General features: G+C 43.8%; 1 protein-coding gene across 1 annotated transcript; it reads right to left on the reverse strand.

The window, feature by feature from the left end:
* Window positions 1-1,254: 1,254 nt before the first annotated feature.
* On the reverse strand, window positions 1,255-19,712 carry DEGS2 (delta 4-desaturase, sphingolipid 2). Its single transcript, XM_066552224.1, has 3 exons — window positions 19,631-19,712; window positions 10,471-11,213; window positions 1,255-3,538 (listed from the first exon to the last, which is right to left on the reverse strand). The coding sequence occupies exons 1-3, from the start codon at window positions 19,710-19,712 to the stop codon at window positions 3,395-3,397; spliced, it is 969 nt and encodes a 322-aa protein (XP_066408321.1). The 3' UTR covers window positions 1,255-3,394.
* Window positions 19,713-20,019: the final 307 nt, after the last annotated feature.

Genomic DNA, 20,019 nt, shown 5'->3' on the forward strand with positions numbered 1-20,019 from the left:
CATCCCAGTATGAGCAACCCAGACAAGCATCAGTAACAGCAGAGATTAGAATGCTCTGTTGCATAAATCTCTTACAGTAGCTCATGCATTTCCTAATTATAAACCCATTTAATGGCATACCTGATAATGGCAAGTACTCTTCAAAACTGCTGCTTTTTAAGATCACATCTGTTTTGTGAAACTGTCTCATAATCCTGATTAAGGTTCTGGAGGTTGGTGCTTGGCATGGTTCATGTTTTTCCTTGGAATGTGGCATTCTGCCTAAGGTCAGTAATAACCATGTTTTACAGCCTGGATATGGCATGCCCCTGTGTTACCAGCCAGCTGCTGTAAATGGGATTTTCTTGCTTTCTCAATTACCTTTGCAGGCCTCATATAATTACAACATAATAAGCTGAAGTTTGCACAGGGACACTTAATAGTGGGAGCAAAGTGTGTGGGGTGGAAGGTGAAACTTGGCAGGGGAGCAGTCCTGGCATCACTGTGCCAGTTCCCAGCCTTCAGCTCCAGTGACAGGGATGTGCAAGGTGACTTATTTCCAGTTGTGGCACTGCCAGAGGATTCTCTCCTCCCAGACACTAATTCAGTTTGCCAGCTGTCTCTGCAGAAAAGGGTGTCCTTTCATCCTGGGCTTGTTGAGCCACTGCAACAGGGCAGGCCACAGGCATCTTACACAGCAGAAATCTAAGGGGACATCACTCTCCAATCCTTCCTATCATATAGCTACTTGCCAGACCCTTAGTGTGCCCAAACAATGAAGGAAATCTAGATCAATTTTTAAGCAAAAGGAATAAAACTTTACATAGCTCTAACACACTTTTAACCCAGACCCATATGCGCTGTGGTTATGAAAAAAAACCCCTCCTGCCAATATTACTGGTAGTAGCAAAGACAAGTGCCCATGGAGAGAACAGGATCACAGCCTTCTCCAGCAGCACCCCAAATCCTGGAACCCAGCTCACACTGCACATCTGCAGGCACTGCAGCCTTCCAGCCAATTCCTGCTGAGATGGACAGTGCTGAGCAGGAGGAATGTGGGGCTGCCCAGGCTAAGCAAGCTGGGACCATGATGGAAATACTGATGGGAGGCAGGTGAAGAAGCAGCTGACAGTTTTGGTTGGCTCATTTACACCAAAGCCTCTGTGTCAGGCTAGGTTAGTAGTCCACAGCAGATGGGTGACCAGATCATGAAAGCTGAGTAAGGGAACTACAGCATAAAGTCACTCATAAAAGAGGAAAAGGATAGCAGTCATATTGAGGAAGTTAGCATAATCTTTATTGTGGTTTTTATATTAACTTATTAAGTTGGGCAAGAGAGTTGAGGAACTGCTAAAGACACAGGAAATTGAATACATGATCAGAGTGCCAGCAAATCTGAAGTAAATTAATAAAAATCTGAAATTCCCTGACATGAACACTGACACAGAGGTAATGGAAGTTCCCACACCAGCACCTTTTCCTTTGGGAGAAAAGCAGCTTTAATAATTCAGATATAGTATGTCTTAAGTATGTTCATCATTGAGGAATCAGTAAAGGCTGAAGTGCTGGGAGAAGCCTCATTCTTGCTCTTCTTATCCAAAAGCACAAAAGAGTATTGATGAATAAACTGGTTTTCAGCCCCTGTGTTACAAAGGATCTTGATCTTCTGAGCAAGCCTGGGTATTTATTTACCCAGCTGCTAAAATCACATGGGTGAGAAAAATGGAGAATGGGGAAATGAAGGAGGAACCCAAATGGCTGCAGGTTAGCTCAGCTGCCTCGTGAACAGACAGACTGGCTCCCTGGATCCAGTGCTGCTGAAGGAAGGGACAAAATCATGTTTAGTGAGGAAATCAGGCTTCTCAGGTCTAATACTCTGAGGGACCAATGAGGCTGCACAATAATCTTTTTCTTTGTTACAGCCACAGATTTCCAGCAGAAAAAAACCCAAACTGTTAGAGGGCTAAAGGGCAATTATATATAAATGCATAATTTCTCTCTTTTAACCACTTTGTAAGGACAGAAATAATTTGCCAGTTTTCCATGGTAGAGGAAATTTACTAGATGGCATTTGAATTCCTGACTCCCCAGATATTGTGCTGCTTGTAGAAAGGTTATGTTGATTAAGGTTTTTGATGATACAGAATTCTTGAGGATAGCCAGAAGTTTATAATTGGAGAGGACAAGCAGGAAGATTTTAGTATGCCAGCAGGTGGAAATGAGAGATGAAGGTTAATGTCAGTAGCACCAAGTAAGAGATACAGAGAGAGAAACGACCCCATCTCCATGTTCCAGGTGCATCCCCTTAACACCACCAGAGGCAATTTTATAGAGCTGGAGTATCATGTGCTTCCCAAATGTCAACTTGTGCCCCTTGAATGACAGAGGAAAAGAATTGCCATTATTCTGAAAGCGGTTAGGAACAAATACCACCACGAAGATGAAGGCACCTCCATGTCTCCGCTGACACGTACTCCTAACTCCCATGCACAGAAATGGGTGCAATATAGAAGAAACCAAGAAAGGTGACCAGGAATGCTAATAGTTTTGGCAAGGAAGAATTAAAACTAGAACCTCTCCTTTCCCCAGAGGACTTACAGTAGGGAAAAGGGTGAGATACATGAAGTTATGAATACTGTAGAAAAAGTGAGTGAGAAAGGAGCACCCAGTTCCTCAGAGGCACATCCATGCTGCTGATCAGGAAGTAGGTGGAACACTAAAAAAAGGATTTTTCCTTGCCACAGTTCAGTTAGCAATAGTATTATATCCTAAGAATGGAAATTCATTCAAAAAAGGTTTAGAGAAAGCTCTGGAATAAAGATCAAACAGCATACTGAAATAATGCTACAGATGTACAAAAATATAAACATATTCCATTGCATATATAAAATTGTTGCTATTAGCAATTATCAGAAGATATTAGATTAGACAAGACATTGAGATAAAAGCACCCTTGTGTTTCCAGAGAGTATCATTTACTTCTGTGTGCCAGTCTTCCCTGCTTCCACAGTCCTGTGCACACAGAGCATCTACTTCCAATCTGGTGCCAAGAGAAACCAGTCCTGAACTACACACACATGCTCACACATAACACATAACAAAAATTCCCCCCACAGACAGAGCTAAAACATAGGCTTAGGCATATGTGTCCCAGGAAGTTAATTCTAAGCCTAGACCAAAGGTTCACCTAATCATAGTTCACTCTAATCTAGGTTCTGAGGGTTGCATATACAAATATCCTTTATTAAAAAGTATCAGTTGTCTAAAATCGCTTCATTTTCACACCCATCTTCTTGGCATAAGCAGCATGCACCAACTTCAATTCAGTACACACAAAGATCCTTCTGTTTCTGCAGAAAACTGAAGTCGTGGGAATGAACAAACACACACCACTGAAGCAGGAGGAGCTGCCCCGTTAGCTTTCCTTTGCCAGCTTGCACAGTCTCTTAACCCTTGAATAAGGACCAAGAGTGTCATCAAAAACAAAGTCCCACAGAACTCGAATCCAGGACTGGTGATGTGGGAGGTTATCATAATATTCTGCTGCAATCTTCTTCACCTGGAAGAAGAAGAGAGAGAATGAGTGTTTGGCTGCACAGTCAGGTGTGTTTCAACCTTCACACTCAGATCTGATAGCACAGCCATTACCTGAAGTTACCTGTTATTGCTTGTGAGCTTCTGAAGTTCAGCCAAATGAGATGTACTTAAATGCATTTAGATACTTCTTAACAGATTTCTGATGTAAGTTTTGCCTCACAGTGTCATAATTTGAAAGGCGATGGATTGCTGCCTTCAGTCAGAACTATTTTGTCTCATTTCAGAGGTGGTGGGATCTCCACAATGAGAGAAACTTTATCCACTTCATCAATTGCCAAGACTCCAGCACACCATATTTAAAGCCCTGTTTGCCTCTTGTAATATTCTTCTGTTGAGGGTTCTGGGTAAGAGAGAATTAACAACTGAGAAAATGACAGACACAGCCTTGCCTACGCTTTGTTTTCTGCCCTGCATTCTGCTACCATGACGCAAATCCAAGAGATGGGTTCCTCCAGCAGGCAAAGAAAATTGCAGGAGGGGTCTGTTCTCCTCAGTCTGATATTAAAAATACTGTGAGAATCATTATTAGGTCACAAGTCTAATAAAATTTCATCCCTGCTACAGTTCCCAAAGTCTTAAGACTGTTGCCATCAGAGAAGCACTTTGCATCATTGGAGTGGTACTTGTAGTGGGAGTTAGGCCAGAAGCAGAGGACAAAGAGGTTTCAAAGCTGGCAGGTTCAGGGGACTGTGAGGATTCCCAAGTTATCAGTTATTATTCCTGCTCCAACTAGATTGCTTTGCTTTTTGAACACATTTATGAAGCAGCAGAATCTGTTAACTATAGTACACTTGCACAGAACTGCTTGGGCATGGTTTTATTACAGCTCCACCTCCTAGACAAACAAAGCTCTAGAATAGAGTAGCTTGTCTTGCTGGACAGCATGACTTCTCTCTTTAAAACCCTGCAGAATTTTAAAGCCAGCTACACTGAGCACAGTGCAGACTTGCAGTGAAGAGAGAAAGGGTTACACAGAAATCACCATGCAGGAAGAGGGTCTCATCACCACCGAGGTGTAATGGGGCAACCTTAACACAGCATTTAACTGCTTGTGAAAAGGTAAGAATTCCAGTGAAAGTTAAATTATAAACTAGTATGGCTCCCTGCTAATTACCTCATTAATTCAGCTTCCTAGCAGACACTTCTCTGTGAAATAGGTTGGATAATGTACGAGAGTCATTAAAATCTTTTACCTCTGTACCTCTGTCCCTTACACACTCCTGGTGCTCCTGGCATGTAGTGCTGTGCTAGAGATGGAAGATTCAGTTCAGGTCTGACTGTATTCTGTCTTTCACTGAATACCTCCAACTTCATAATCATTTTCTCTATCCTGCTTTAAAGTATTGGTTGGTACTTCAAAGTAGTTAATTTTCAATGGTTAATTTTCAATTATATTCAGACAATATCAGGATTTCTCCTTAGAGATATTTGTTAATGACAGGAAGAGAGGTGATTTCCAGGTTTCCAAGATCTCTGGAGAAGCAGATTTGGTTCTCTGTGCTCCTTCTGTAACCCCAGTCAGAAATAACTTAATCTGGGTATTGTATCCTCCCTTTTCCCAGCTGGGTAATTGAAATAGCCAGAGGATGAGAGAGAGGACTATTTCAACAGTAAGCTCCCTTGAATGAAGGTTACTCATGAGGCCTGATGCAAACACAAAGGGGGGCTCAGACACCCAGCTTCAAAAGCTTCACTCTAGCTCTGACATGGTCATTTCCTAGCACACAATTCCTTAGACCTTCCTTCCTGCCTCCATTTTAGAAATCCTGCCTTTCAACTGTAGTTTAGCCCTCATCTACACTACCCAAGTGCATATGGCAGGTCTACCATTTCCCTCTTCCCCAGAGCCCCAAGTATTTCTTGCCCTCTGAACCAGACCATGCTTTCTTAAGTAGTTACATTATCCTGCAGAGCTCTTGACCATGTTATATTCTGACCACCACAAGAGCTTCAGGAAGTTTTCCTATATTGCCTTTGCACATGGAAGTGCAGAGGCAATATAGGAAAATATATTTCCTACTTGCACATGGAAGTAGAAGGCTGGAGATTCACAGAAGCCAGTTCAGCTCCTAGGAGCATTGTCTCAGGCTGTGTCCTCTGGCTCCAAAGGAAAAGTAGGAGTGACATAGTCAAAAAATGGCCCAGAGAAGAGGCCAATAAACAGCCTATATTCAGCCCAATAGCTTTTGCAAACATGAGCAGCACCTGCTGCAGGAAGGCAGGCACCACTTGCACCACTGCAAGGTCTCAGGGCAGGTCACTTGTATGTGATGCACAGAAAACATGGAGAGGGAAGGTGAAACTGTAATAAGAAATGGAGGAAATAGAAAATCTATTGAATGCAGTTCTGAAAGATTTTCTTATGGAAAAGAAGGAAATTTGGTAGGTACATGTTCCCATCTTGCTAGCATATGGCAGGAAAGAATTTTAAAATATGTTTCTCTTTTATAAGAGATCTATGCAAAAGTTTTCCAGGAAAACCATCTCATTTTTCATTCTTTCTTTCAGCATCTCCATACATAAAACAGAATTATCACCTTATCTACCAGAAAAACTGGATAATAGGAGGGCAGTAATTGGGGTTTAATGCAGGCTCTCTTTTAAATGCAACATCATATGGGGAGTGGCTGAGGGAGCTGGAGTTGTTTAGCCTGCAGAAAAGGAGGCTCAGGGGAGACCTTATCACTCTACAACTCTCTGAAAGGAGGCTGTAACCAGGTGGGGCTCAGCCTCTTCTCCCAAGCAACAAGCAGCAGGACAAGAGAAAAAAGGCCTCAAGCTGCATCAAGGGAGAAGGCTGGACATCAGAAAGAATTTCTTCACTGAGACTTGTCAAACATCAGAACAGCTGCCCAAGTTAGTGGTGGAGTCACCCCTGGAAGTGTTCCAGAAATGACTCAACATGGCTCTTCATCCTATGATTTAGTTGATATGGTGGTGTTAGATCAAAGTTTGGACTCAATGATCTTGGAGGTCTTTTCCAGCCTTAATGGTTCTATATCTATTAGTATGGTTGAGGCTGGCAGAGTCACCCTCTATGTTACAGTACAAAACCTGTAGATGGCAGTTTCCAGGTAGCAAGTTTTGTGGCCAGATCATAGATTGTCTTAAAGAGGATGGCACTGTAATTAAGTATTCCAAAATCCTGCTCCTCATGCTCTCCATATATTGCATTGTAGGTGATCCATTTTCTTCAACTCCTCCCTGCCTTCTTCCTTACAAATCTCAACTGTAAGCCTTAACTCATTGCTAGTTTGTAAATGAAAATTGAGGCACATCTGGAGTGCTGTGCCCAGTTCTGAGCCTCTCAGTACAAGAGGGACATGGAGCTCCTGGAGCAAGTCCTGTGTGGGTGACAAAGTTGATTGAGGGACCAGAGCATATGAGAAAAGGCTGATAGCGCTGGGCCTGTTCAGCCTCAAGAAAAGACAGCTGAGAGGGAACCTCATCAATATCTTTAAGTATCTGGAGGGTGGGTGTCAAGAGAATGGATCCAGACTCTTCTCAGTGCTACCAAGCAATAGGACAAGGCAGAAACTGATGCACAGGAAGTTCCACCTGAACATGAGGAAGAACTTCACTGTGCAGTCACTGAGCACAGGAACAGGCTGCCCAGAGAGGGTGCAGAGTCTCCCTCAGCGGGGATATTCAAGAACCATCTGGACACAATCCAGTGCCATGTGCTTCAGAATGACCCTGTTTGAGCAGGGAGGCTGAACCTCGCCCATTCTGTGATTCTGTTATCATGGAAAGATAACAAGACATTGCAAAGTCTGCAGGACAGTTACTAGGCACTTGGCACATGGTATATTGAGGCTTTTCTTCAAGTAGGTCAAGGTGGCAGGGCAAGAAATCACATCTTTTGGACTGAAACTTTTCTTCTGGTTCTGTGCTTGTGGAGCACAGTGAGAGGACCTTACTCATACTCTTCATATCTGATAGGTACAAAAGTTAAACGCAGCCTAGTATTTCAGCATGGCTGTTACACACTCCTTGTCCTGGGACTATACAGAAGCTAGAGATCCTTATGACACAAAGCTGCAAAATTACATTTAGAATGCTCAAAGGCTTATTACAAGTTCCTTCTATAGTCCTACATCTCCACCAAAGGCTGGTGAGCACTGGAACTAGCCCTCCTGGCCATCATAGGGTTACTGAAATCTGCAATTCAGAACCAGCACATCTACCATGTTTTCCAGTCTTGTCTGTCTAATAAATCTGGTTTCATACCATGTCTTTTCCTTTTCCCACAAGCTTAATGAGTAACTAGTTTGCCCCTGGTAACACTGCTGCTTTTATTGCAGCTTCTAGTAGAGTTCCTCCTCCTTCTCCAATCTCCTTTCTCTATGAGCATACTCTGATCTTCAGACAATGAAGAATGGGTCTCTTTACTCATGGGTAAACAGTGCAATGTTTTATAGTTGTAAGACTTCATTCAAAGACTAATCTATTCTTAAGTCTACAGGGGTTTTTCTTAGAGTAAGGCCTTCATTGCAAAGTTAAATTTCATGGTCTCTTGTGCAATCTCTCATTATACTAGTGGGACAAGTTTTTACTGCGCACCCATGTCACTCATCTTTCATATCCATAAGCTTATGAGCACAGCCTAATTCTTCCTCTTTCAAATCTGTCACAGTCCTAGGGTAAAGGTCTTTGCAGTGGCAAACACATTACTCAGAATGTTCTGAATGACACACCTGTAACAAAGGAAAACACTGAATTTACTTTCCTCATAAACAAGCTGAAAAGCTAGTTACTTCCCAAGATTAAGATCCAGTTATTCTCAAATCCTATTTCTCCCCTGATCTCAATCATGTAGGATAGATCTTTAAAAATAGAGATCTTTACTCCATTTTCTACCTGCCAATAATAAAAATAAAAATAGTCTTGTTGAGAGATCATCCATACTACACAATGCAACTATTAGAAGTTCAAGTGTCTAAGAGACTTAATCTGAAAAAAAAAAGATCTTTGCTGAGTGAGCAATTTGCCAGGAGGTTAAGCAAAGTAGAGCAAGGTGAGGTTGCTTACCTCCTAGGAAGTTCAAGATTTAAAGTTAATCAGAGAAGATCTGTTTCCTTATCTCTTTTCATCAGAACAGCAGAGATTTTTTTTCTCATTTTGCAGAAGAGAGTAACCAATTTGTTTTAATGGTCAAAGGATTTTCTATGGGAACTGTTTTGCCAAAGAAAATACAACTTTTTTTAATAGAATTCTTTTTAATAGCATTTTCACTTGTAATTGATCTCTCATCAGACTCCAAGTCTTCCATATAGCTCTGTCAGGCAACAGTGATTGACAAGCCTGCTCTCCCCTCCACCAGCAGGGCAAGTCTCAGTTGCCAAAGAGCAAAACACACATGAACACAAGCCCATGAAATTCAGCTAATAACTCCATCCTCTTTATGCAGGAGGGCAGACACTTCCAGCTGCTGCACTGCCTCAAGGAACTAGGCTGAACCATTTGTGGTGGGTGGAGAAGAGCTTTTCAGGTCTCAGTCAGGGCTGGAGCAACAGTCCCAGCAAGTTCAATTAGTCACTCACCTCCCTTGTGCAGGATACCGAGCTAACCTCCTTCTCTTCTATTTTCATTTTGGTAATCTAAGTATCTGAGCCCATCTAACAAGTTTGAACATTTGAAACTAGAGCCAAGCACATACACTTCCCCACTGAGCTATCAGGTGTATCAGGGATGGGAGTGCCTCACAGGAGAGCTTCATACGCTAGTGTGGGCTGCTGCACCAGCTCCTCTGGGCCTCACCAGGAACAGGCAGTGTCTCCAGGACAGACCTCCAGCAGCAAAGGAGTGAATGGAACACAATTGCAGACTGTATAGAGGCTTCCCACACCCTTTTACACAAGAAAATCTCCCTTTGATTTGCATCTCCTCCCAGGGAGTGTTTCTGTGATGGAGAACATGAGCCCATCCAGCAGGGTTTGCCCACGTATGCCATCACAGAAGTTGTACATGGTCTCAGTAGTGGTGGGGAGGTCACAGCTCCTGAGCCTCAGGCTCTACCTCTACCTCATCTGGATATTGAGCAGCAATTCCCAACTTTGCATCAGGCCACACAGAGATGTTTCCTTCCTGTTCCGTCAGAGAACTCGTGTGCAGGAGTAATCCTTGGGAGTCACGTACCTCCAACACTGCGAGCACCTGCTGAGCAGCCCTTGCACAAAACACACAAGAGCAGCTACACACCTGGAGGGAGATGGAAAACCATTCCTAGACACCTGGGCTTTGCAAATTTGATTCCCACAGCTGATAAAACATAAACAAAAAGGGGTTTGCCTTTCAAAGGAGGAAAGCCACAGTGCTTTCCCAACGACAGACCAGGCCTCCTCAGTTTCTGTGGGTGGGGCAGGAGAGCTAAAAGGAGTCTCAGAGAGTGCGGCTTTATTTTCCAGTGCTACCTGTGTCAGGCTGGAACATGCCCCAAAAATTATGTCATCTCAAAACCAGAAAAATTTTCTTTGATGTTAATCAAACAATATAGTTAGCAGATTGATCATTAGACAAATTTAAAGTAGTAATTGCCACCTGCCTCTCTTTAGATGGGTCTTTAAACTTTCAGAATCAAAACTTAGTGGCTGAGGGATGTAAATCGAGACATTTAAAGCCTTGTTGGAGGATTTTATCATGCAAAAGGTATTCCTCAAGCCCTCTGAGGATCAGATTTTCTAGTTTGCATCAAATAAACTAAGTATTACAGCAGTTTAACAGCTGTTTCTCTCAATCTCCGGCTTAAAATTAATTAGAAACAAATCCAGAAAAGCCGTTCTCTTTTTTTCCCCTTTCTTTCCTTAAATTCATCAATTGCTATGATTTGGAGTGTTTTCTTTGACACAGTTTAGCAGCTTCAATAAAAATCCAACTCCCTCCTGCTATACTTACCATGGGCAATCTGCATCCAGGAATGCTGGGGAAGTCATGGTGCTCCATGTGGTAGCCTACATTGAAGGTGAGCCAGTTCAGAGGTCCATAATAAGAGTATGTCTCATACCCTTTTAGGAACATGTAGTGTTCTGCTATGAAGTGCCCAGAAATGGGATGAAAACCCAAGCAAAGAATAGTACCTGCTATTAAGTAAATAACAGGTTTGAGCCCCCACAGGTAGTAAATGATGAGGTCTATAGAGAACTGGACGAGCGCATTGAGGATTTCCATCCGTGTGATTGCTTTGGGGTTCACATACAGCGGCCTCAGACTGTAGAACAGAGGCTGCAGGAACAGCCACAGCAGCTTCCGGAGCGGAGTGCAGAAAAACCAGCCCTCAAAGTCTGTGGGAATGTCCACGTCCAGGCTGTCCCCTCCCAGGTAGCGGTGATGGTCAATGTGGTATTTCTTGAAGGAGGCAGAGTAGGGGACACCGACGGGCAAGTTGGCAAAGATTGCGAACCATCGGTTCCACCTGGCCTGCTTGTTCCCAAAGGCCACATTGTGTGAAATGTCATGGATGGCGAGGGTCAGGGAGTGGTTGATGCAACCCCCAAAAGCATAAGCCCAGAAGAAAATCCATTTCCAAGATAAGTCTTTCACCAGGTAGCATGCCAGAAGCTGCGTGAAAACCATTCCAGATACAATCCACTTTAAATGTGGATCTGGTCCCATCAGAGTCTTGATCTCTGGATACTTTGCTAAAGGGAAAAATGCAGAGAAAAACTTGGTTAGACATGATTAGGCAAACACAATCACCACTGTAACTCTCTGGTTTTATCACACAATGTTTGAGGCCCTGGTTTTATAAAATGTTAATTCCAAAGTAGGGTTGCCACTAAGGTGAAAGTTTTACTAGTTCCAGCATCATGTCCAGTTCTGATTTATTTTGATAAACATATTAAAAAACCATCTTGATGGTCTCTGTGTGGTATAATGTGCCTTTCCCACAATGAGTATTGCTTCACAGCCAAATCCCACAGGACTTAAGCGCTAAGAAACACCTTCTGTCACGTTTTTAAGTTTTTTATGTCCTTTTGTATTTTTCTCAAATGTTATTTTCCACTAAAGGGATACAACTGCCTTCTCTGTAGCCCTTTTCACACTGCTGTTTCAAACACACAAGCAGAGGAGAGAGCTGAGCAACAGGCTCACCAGGTTTTGCCCTGTGGTTAGATGACAAACACAGCATTTAAAAAAATTCCTAATTGTTTGAGTGTTTACCAGTGCTCACAACAGGCACAACTCTTCACACACAGAAACATCACAGTAAAGTCAGTAATATTTTCAGGATTTTGTATGGCATGGCAAATTTTTCTCTGTTCCCATGTCACATACCAAAAGCAGGCATAAAAGCCACATAGATTATTATCACACAACAGCTTAATGAGACCTCAAAAAATAAAAACAAAAAAATTAAAAAAATACTGCAGTACAGTGGAGACCTGGGCTAGGCTTGCAACTCTGCCTCACATCAGGCCAGGGCCAGATTATTGATCTCCACTCCCACCAGCCATTCTGTCCTTTAAAAATAAACTAAAATACGGAGTACAGCTGATCCTCTAGGTGCTGTTCACTGATTCACATCTCCTCTCTGCAAAGCCACACTTCTCACTTCCAGTATTAACGTGCACATGATTCTTTCTGCTGCCTTATGGCTTTTAGCCACGTACTGGCCTCCTTCCTTTAACTCATACTTTGCATTTCTCCGTAATTGCAGCTTACACAGATAAGTGCATAGAGAAGTCACTCATTCTGAACCCTGAGGTTGCACAGTGTCCCTGTGAGTTTCATGGGCCCTTTTTGTGAATAGAAAAGTAAACATCACAAGACTGTCCCAGTATAATACCAATACAATAAAATCAAAATGACAATGATCTGCATCTATGCAGCTGTGTCTACTATAAACAAAGGCTGGAGACAATACATGTAATTTATGTGACCTTGAAACAGTGGCAGATATTGAGTGCTGGATGCAGAGAAGGTTTTTGTAGAAGTGAACCTTGAGAAGTTTACAGAAAGTCAAAAAGATGAAGTGCTGCTTAAAGAAGCAAGTTAATGTGGTCATGCTCTGCAACCATTCCAACAATCCTTGAGCCTCTCGGCCAACTTCAGCTCATCTTAACAGTAATTAGAGATTACAAAGATTAGAAAAGTGCTGTGGAAGATGAGGACAAAGGAAATATACTCAAATCTTCTGAGGATAAGGAGGCCAAGGTCACCATGAGGAGTATTCAGGCAAGACAGAGATTTTCTAAGTGCTGGGAAAGCTGTAGTGAAAGTTCATGTCTTTCTAAAATCAGACAAATATTTTGACAAAAATCTCCAGAAGCTCCGGAGTTTTGGTTTTTTTTTTGTTTTGCTGTTTTGTTTTTTTTTTTTTTTTGTTGCTGTTTTCACCATTCCTGAAATTATATTTTTCTCACCAATAAAGTTAACATGACAAAAGTTGTTCTCTAGTACCTGAATAGGTACTTTAGTTTTACACACAGTGCTGCTTATGCAAAGTTTACTCTAAAATACAAGAATATAACAGCCTGGTCAGAAAGACTGTTCCAGGCATGCAGTTTTATATAGCTTTGTCTCATTCTTAGGGGCATCTGTCCAAAAGCAAGAAAAGGCTTAAATAAGTCAAGCCACCTCAAATGTTGTCAGATGATGTGGCTGATAGAGGTAAGTTACTGCAGTCACCAGAAGAAATCACATGTAAAACAACCAAATCTGCTCCTTAGCCTGGTCAAATTGAGGCCATACTGACCCCCCAAAAAAAACCAAAAAAGAAATTTTAATGGAATGGGAAAATTGCTTAGAGATACTTCATTCTGAAGCATCTGAAAATATTTCTGAAGTCATTTGAAAATAATGGAAATTTTTGACCTATTTCTCTCTGTGGCAGCCAACAAGGAGTGCAGATTCCATTTAAAAGGTTCCAGAGCAGGTGTGTGCAAGCAGCAATGCAGGCAGGTTGCACTTATCACAGGTGACAGCTATTAAGTAACTTGCCAGGGTTTAATATTAAATTCAACACATGATTAACTCCACCAGTAAATTTTTGCATACTAGTCAAACCACAATAGTGTGGCTGTTTATCATTAATACTGATAAAGGCATGAAACCATGGCATGGAAAAATTCAGGTTTCTCCTCACAGAGAAACCATGGCTTGGGCAGGGGGGTGGATGAAGGCATGGACACACAACACAGGACAGGACACCACACCTACAGTTCTGTGACTGCATGGGATCAAGTTTTGCCCTTTATAGTCCAATGAGAACAGGAGAGACCCAGCTGCTCTGGTGTCTGCACAGCACATCTTCCAGCCTCCAGCTCACTGAGGAAGTCTGTTAGCTCAGGCCAGCAGACAGGTTATCCATGTGTGATGCTTCTAGTCTGAGTTCTTGTCCAGACTGAGCCACTGCACTGCTGAGAGGGTGGGAACACTGGTGTAGATGTACAGCAGTGCACAAGGTCTCTCTGCTCCACGATGATGAGACAGCATTCTCCACTCTTACAAGTCAAGAGAGAACAAATACTGCAAGTATATTTTCAGAAGGGTTCACAAGTCTGAAACAACCCATTTACTGAATTAACTTTTCACAGAGGTGACTCCAGACTGTTCTATGCATCCTTTGAGAGGCAGGTCTCACTCACCAAGTGCCTAAACTGACAAATTAATCTGACTAGGTATTTTGTTCCATTGATACTTCTCTCTGGAGATCCAAAGCACTCACCATGGCCCTACAGTGATCCTCAGTTAGGGCTGGAGCAATTGTTTGTGGACAGGCCATTGGCTACCAGGTCTTGCTGTTCCTCCTCCTCAGGAGACAGCAAATACCTTGTTCTGAACATTCACTCATCCTCTGTCCCACTGATCCTGTCCCTGAGATAACCCAATGATGGCACCAGACACAATTTCTCATTGATGTGGCACCACATACTTCACACTTGCATATTTTGGTACACATGGGATTTGAAAGTGAACAAGAGCAGGAGCTGCCCACAGAGACAGTGGTGATGGACGTTTAAAGGAGCAGCAGCCTTGCCCACATCCATGAGAAACTAGAGTAAAAAGAGAAGAAATTTCATTTCTTAATTTTCCTTCTTTTTCCTTGCAGCATACTGATACAGTCAAAGTGGACATGCTCCCCAGCATAAGTCACTTAGAAGGTTTATTAAAGGGAAGTAGGAAAAAAAAATATCTGTTATACTGCTGTCCTGGACTGCATTCTATTGATTATGAGTCCCTGCCAAAACAGACAAAAGACACACCAAGCACAGGATGTAAGTTTTACTACTGGTAGTAGCTTTAGCTGGTATTTGTACCAAAAAAATACACTAAACAAAGGAAGAGAGTTTACTAACATTATAGTGTTTTGCCTTGTGGCAGCTCAGCTCAAAAACCTGCTTATAAAAGCACAGCACACCCAAGGCCCCAGTGAATGACAACTTGGAGCAAGTCCAGAGGAGGGCTGAACATTGTCAGAGTGCTGGAGCACCTCTCCAGTAAGGAAAGGCTGAGAGAGTTGAGAATGGAGGCTGCTCAGCCTGGAGAGGAAAAGGCTCTAGCAACACTTTATTGCCTTTCAACATTAATGGGGGTTTATAGGAATGATGGGGACTGACTGTTTAGTAGGGTTTGTTGTGATAGGTCAAGGGGTAGCAGTTGCAAGCTAAAAGAGGAGACATTTGATCTATACATAAGGAAAAGATTTTTTACAAAGAGGGTGGTGAAACACTATCACAGGTTGCCCAGAGAGGTTGCAGATGCCTCATCCCTGGAAACGTTCAAGGACAGGTTGGCTGGGGCTCTGAACAACCTGATCTAGTTGATGATGTACCTGGTGCTCAATATATTATATGATCCTATTATTAATTCCATTATTAATTCAAACAATGCATTAGTCAGGACACAGGTATGATCCACAGAGGACAATATAGATGACTACACCTTCTGGTTTTTCAGAGTCTCCTGTGAAAAAGCCTCTCCAGTACACAAAATAATAAGAAACATTTTTGGCCCAGCTAGTTACACTGAAGTTTTATATGTCCACTGTGAAAGGACAAGAAGTGTCTTGTATTTGTCACCCACAAGCTTCTAAATATCTTAGTGCAAGCTGGTCCAAGGGCAGTGGGCCACCCAGAAGTGGCCACCAGAGGGAAACTAGTGGAAAAGTGGAGAGAAAGCAGTGGTGCCACTCTGCTGGTGTCAACAGAGGTGGATGATGTCAGACATCACTATGTTAGCAGCTGTAACCTGTTTGCTTACATTTGTTTATTAGCTAGTGCAGAGTAAAAGGACATAGGAATGCTAGAAAGAGAGCTTCCAGCTCCTTCTGAAGCAAAAATCTGCAATATGGACTAAGCTGAAGCCTTGGGTTGTGCTTAATACAATTCCCATGGAAGACCATAAATGCCGAAATCAGTGACTTTCTGCCCATGTGATTTATTTCCAAGGTGATGCCCACAGGGGAGTGGCCTGAGCACTGGGACAGCAGCTCTCCTGGGTGCTCATCAGAGGCTGTTCACAGTCAGGGGCAGCACTGTGCCCACACACTGCAGCATAAAGGACAAACATTGTTTCTTCACCAGAAGTACACGTACTTCAGAGCTTTGATTTAAGCTAGGGACATAATATATTGCATGTTTCAGTAGGTATAACTTATCATAATTTTCATAAAAGTGAGATTTAAAAAGAGACAGCTGGAAGAAATAGCAGATTAATCTCTAAATAAGAGACCAGAGCTGGAAACTATACTCAGATCAGCTAAATGCTAAAATAAAATGGATCTGGCTTTTTAATTTTGTTCTACCGATCCCCATGAACTAACATCTCAGCCTTCCTACAGGATAAAGTACATATAAAACACTTGCACCATCTCCACTCCAAAATAACTTGCCAAAAAACTAATTACATAACTATTAAGCATTCTTGTATGTTAGATCATATTCAGATGTTCCTGGTCTATCCTGAGCAACATTGATGCAGCTCTCCTCCTCAGCAGCAAACAAGTGCTTCCCTAAGGATCCTGTGAGGCAAGACATTTTCTGTCTAATTTACAGTAATTTTATAATGTTAGATACAGCCCACGGCACAAATGTGATCTCACTTTTCCCATGTCACAACATATTGCTCCTTTCTTGCATTTGGGAAATTGTTTGCAGGTGAAATGACCAGACATTACTGTATGATTATGGTGTTACCTGCATTTAAGCGATGATTTTTTTCATCTGTCAAGAGTGAAAAGCCATCAACACTTCCTACTGAGCAAGAGCATAGTTTCTCCAAGTCTTTCAGTCCAAGAAATCCTTACTGACAAAAAGTAGAAATCCTATTTCTAGTAGATGCCCTCTCTTGGTTATATCTCCCCCTAATTGCATTTTTGTACCTATACAGAAAGGCTAAGCAGATCTAGATGAACAAACTTTTCCATCAGGAAGTTTTTAACCAGATCTTTCCCTAACAGAGCTTACTGCAGCATTACACAAATCCCAGTCCTGACACAAGGCAGTAACAGGCTTTTCATAAACAAGACAGGGAGAGAATAGCAATGAAACCATTCCATTTCATAAACTGCAAAGCGTGAATAACGTGTTCAGGAACATGTACAACGTGATCAGGGTCCAAGTGCCAGCTTGGCAAGAGAACTCCACTCTAAGTCAGAAGCAGTTGCACACAGACAGTACTAAGCACAAGCCACATTTTAATACCTAGAGACTACAAAGAGATAAGAGAGACAATATCTCCTCTCCCTTGTGCAAAATGTTGGTCTATTTGCTGGTATAATTACAGCCTTTAGGAATGACAACCCTCATGTAGTGCAGCAGTGTCCTGCCACAAATCCAATTTCCAGCCAGCCCAGCTGACAAACACTGCTCACAGCTCTGTGGCTCAACTGGAACTGGCTACCCAGAAAAGCTGTGATGGCCCATCCCTGGAAGTGTTCAAGGATGGGTTGGATGGGGCTCTGAACAACCAGAGCTAGCAAAGGATGTCCCTGCCCATGGTCGGGAGACTGGACTCGGGGAGCTCTCATTCAGACACAGTCACTGACTACAAAAGCCTTACAGACACCTGGGCTTCCTCTTAAGCCAGGACAAACAAATTTGTGATGAACTTTTTTTACCTGTCAGATGCTCTATAGGAACATATTGGGACAACAGCCCAGGAAACAGCACTTATGTAGAAAGAAACTGCCTTATGTGTTTGTTAGTTTGCCCATTTTTTTTTTTCCTAACAGATAATTTCCATTTGTATTTAAATCCAAGTAGCCATGCCTGAGAGAGACCAACATTTTTAAAAGCTGCAGCCCAGAGAACAATCAAGTTTCAGTGCTTAGCAACTAAATCATTAACCTATTGGGAAGGAAATAGTTCCTTTACCAGCATGGAATGCTGTCCCCAAGGTATTGTTGTACACAAAAATGTAAAATACATGGATTTTTATAGATATTTGTTCATATGTATTTAAGATTCTTATTGTGTACTCCAGCTTAGCAGACACTAAACACTTTGGTAACTATATACTCTGAATACTAGGTGACCTTAGGTTTTGAATAATAGAGTGAGGATCATTACAGAAATATTGTGTGGCATATTATGATAGTTTCAGTAACTTTTGGTAGCATTTTGGTATTTTTGACACTAGCTTTATAGTCCTTTCTGCCTTATCAGACACAGATCATTCATGCCTCTCTTTCCATGTTGTATTTCTCTCTGCCCCTCCTTCCACTCCCACAGCTGAGACAGGGGAGGCTGTAAAGAAGGAGATGGACCTTGATTCCAACTGCTTGTTCTTAACTCAAAGAGGGGGTGGGCAAAACCTCTGCAAGTGTGCTGCTAAAGAGTCCTAAAAAGAGTCTGCTGCAACAAGGGAGTCCAAGTACCTCCCTACAGCTTCATCATGGTTTGCACTCCCCATTCTATAGCACAACCAAAAACACAAGCAAGCAGCAAGGGCCGAGACCCACCATACACCCTCCCACCCTTAGCTCACCAAAATGCAGTCCCCTTGACTGAAGGGATGAGGAGCACAACAGCAAGAAGCATCATTTGCTATACTGATGTAATTTGACTATCATGATTACATAGTAAAATAATTATTCTTGGATGTAATTCAAACGTGGACGTGGATATTCCACCATTGCAACTATACCGGAAATGTTTTTGTAATTTAGATTATCCTGGATTAATCTGTAAGATTGTGGGGGAGTTAAAGAACTGCACCTAATTACTATATACCCTGTGCAGCAACTCAGTCAGAAGTTCCACTGCCTTTTTATAAAAGTTCTTTCAAAACTTCATCCTACTCATAAGAGGGAAGAAAACAAAACGACCAACCCACCCAAATGAAAAGAGGGGGAAAAAATCAAAATCTTTTTTATTAATAAAAAGTTGAAAATGTATTTTTAGGACATACGGAACAGTGCTCTGTGACAATTCTGAATTATCAGTTATTCTCGAAAACGACCTTCGGAATAGCCCAGCTCCCCCCCCCCCCCATAAAAAAATAAGCCTCCCTACCCACCACACTCCCGTGCGCAGGTGAGCGCTGCGTGTACAGCACGAAAATACAGGAGTGTACCTTGTCCCCGACAAGCGGTGGGGATTTGCTATTATTATCCAGCAGATCGGACCCGTATGCCCGTTTACTTCCATGCTGTACCCAGGCACCGGCAGGGAACGCGTGCCCGCAGGAGGGCTCCCAGGCCGCGCCCGGGGCACACCCGGACGAGCCGCCGGCACCCCCGAGGGCAGCGGCCGCTGCCGGGGCGCGGTGCGGGCAGGCGGGCGCTGGGCACAGCCCGTGCCGCCCCACCCGCCGCTGCCACCCCTGACCCGGCTCGGCACAGCCGGGCTCGATTCGGCCGCGGCATCCCCGCCGCTGCCTCCCTTGGCAGAGAGCTGGGAGCGCTGCGCTCCTCGGGGAGCGCACCCAACATCCCACGGGGCTGCGGCATTCGCCCTCCGCAGCCTGGACACCAGCCCGAGCCGCACCGACACCGGCGCCCCCGGCGCGGACCCCCCGCCCCGCTCCGCCCGTCCCCTCCCGTCCAGCAGCGCAGCCCAGCTCAGCCCGGCTGCCCGAGCCGCCGCGGCCGCTCCCGGGCTCCCCGTCGTACCCAGGATCTCCTTCCTGCGCTGCGTGTGGGGCTGCTCCGTGTAGACCCACTCGAAGTCCCCGCGGGTGACCCGGTTCCCCATGGCGCCTGCTGCGCCCCGCTCCGCGCTGCCCTTACAGCTCCGCGCTGCCCTTATAGCTCCGCGCCCGCGGAGGGGCGGCTCCTCCGCCCGCCCCCGCCCCGCGGCACCGCAGGCGGCACCGGACAGCTCCGCGGCTTCGCTCGGTGGCAGCAGCCGGGAGAGCTGCAGAGCCCCTCCGGGATGTCGGGGGCAGCCCGGAGGGAAGAGCGGGCCTCGGGGCTGGCTCGGGACAGGGGACGGGCGGCCGAGGCTCGCCGCGCTGCAGGGAGGGACTCGAAGGCAGCCAGGAGAGGTGTATGCGGTGGGC

This window comes from Molothrus aeneus, chromosome 6 (assembly GCF_037042795.1).
Source record: "Molothrus aeneus isolate 106 chromosome 6, BPBGC_Maene_1.0, whole genome shotgun sequence".
NCBI lineage: Eukaryota > Metazoa > Chordata > Aves > Passeriformes > Icteridae > Molothrus > Molothrus aeneus.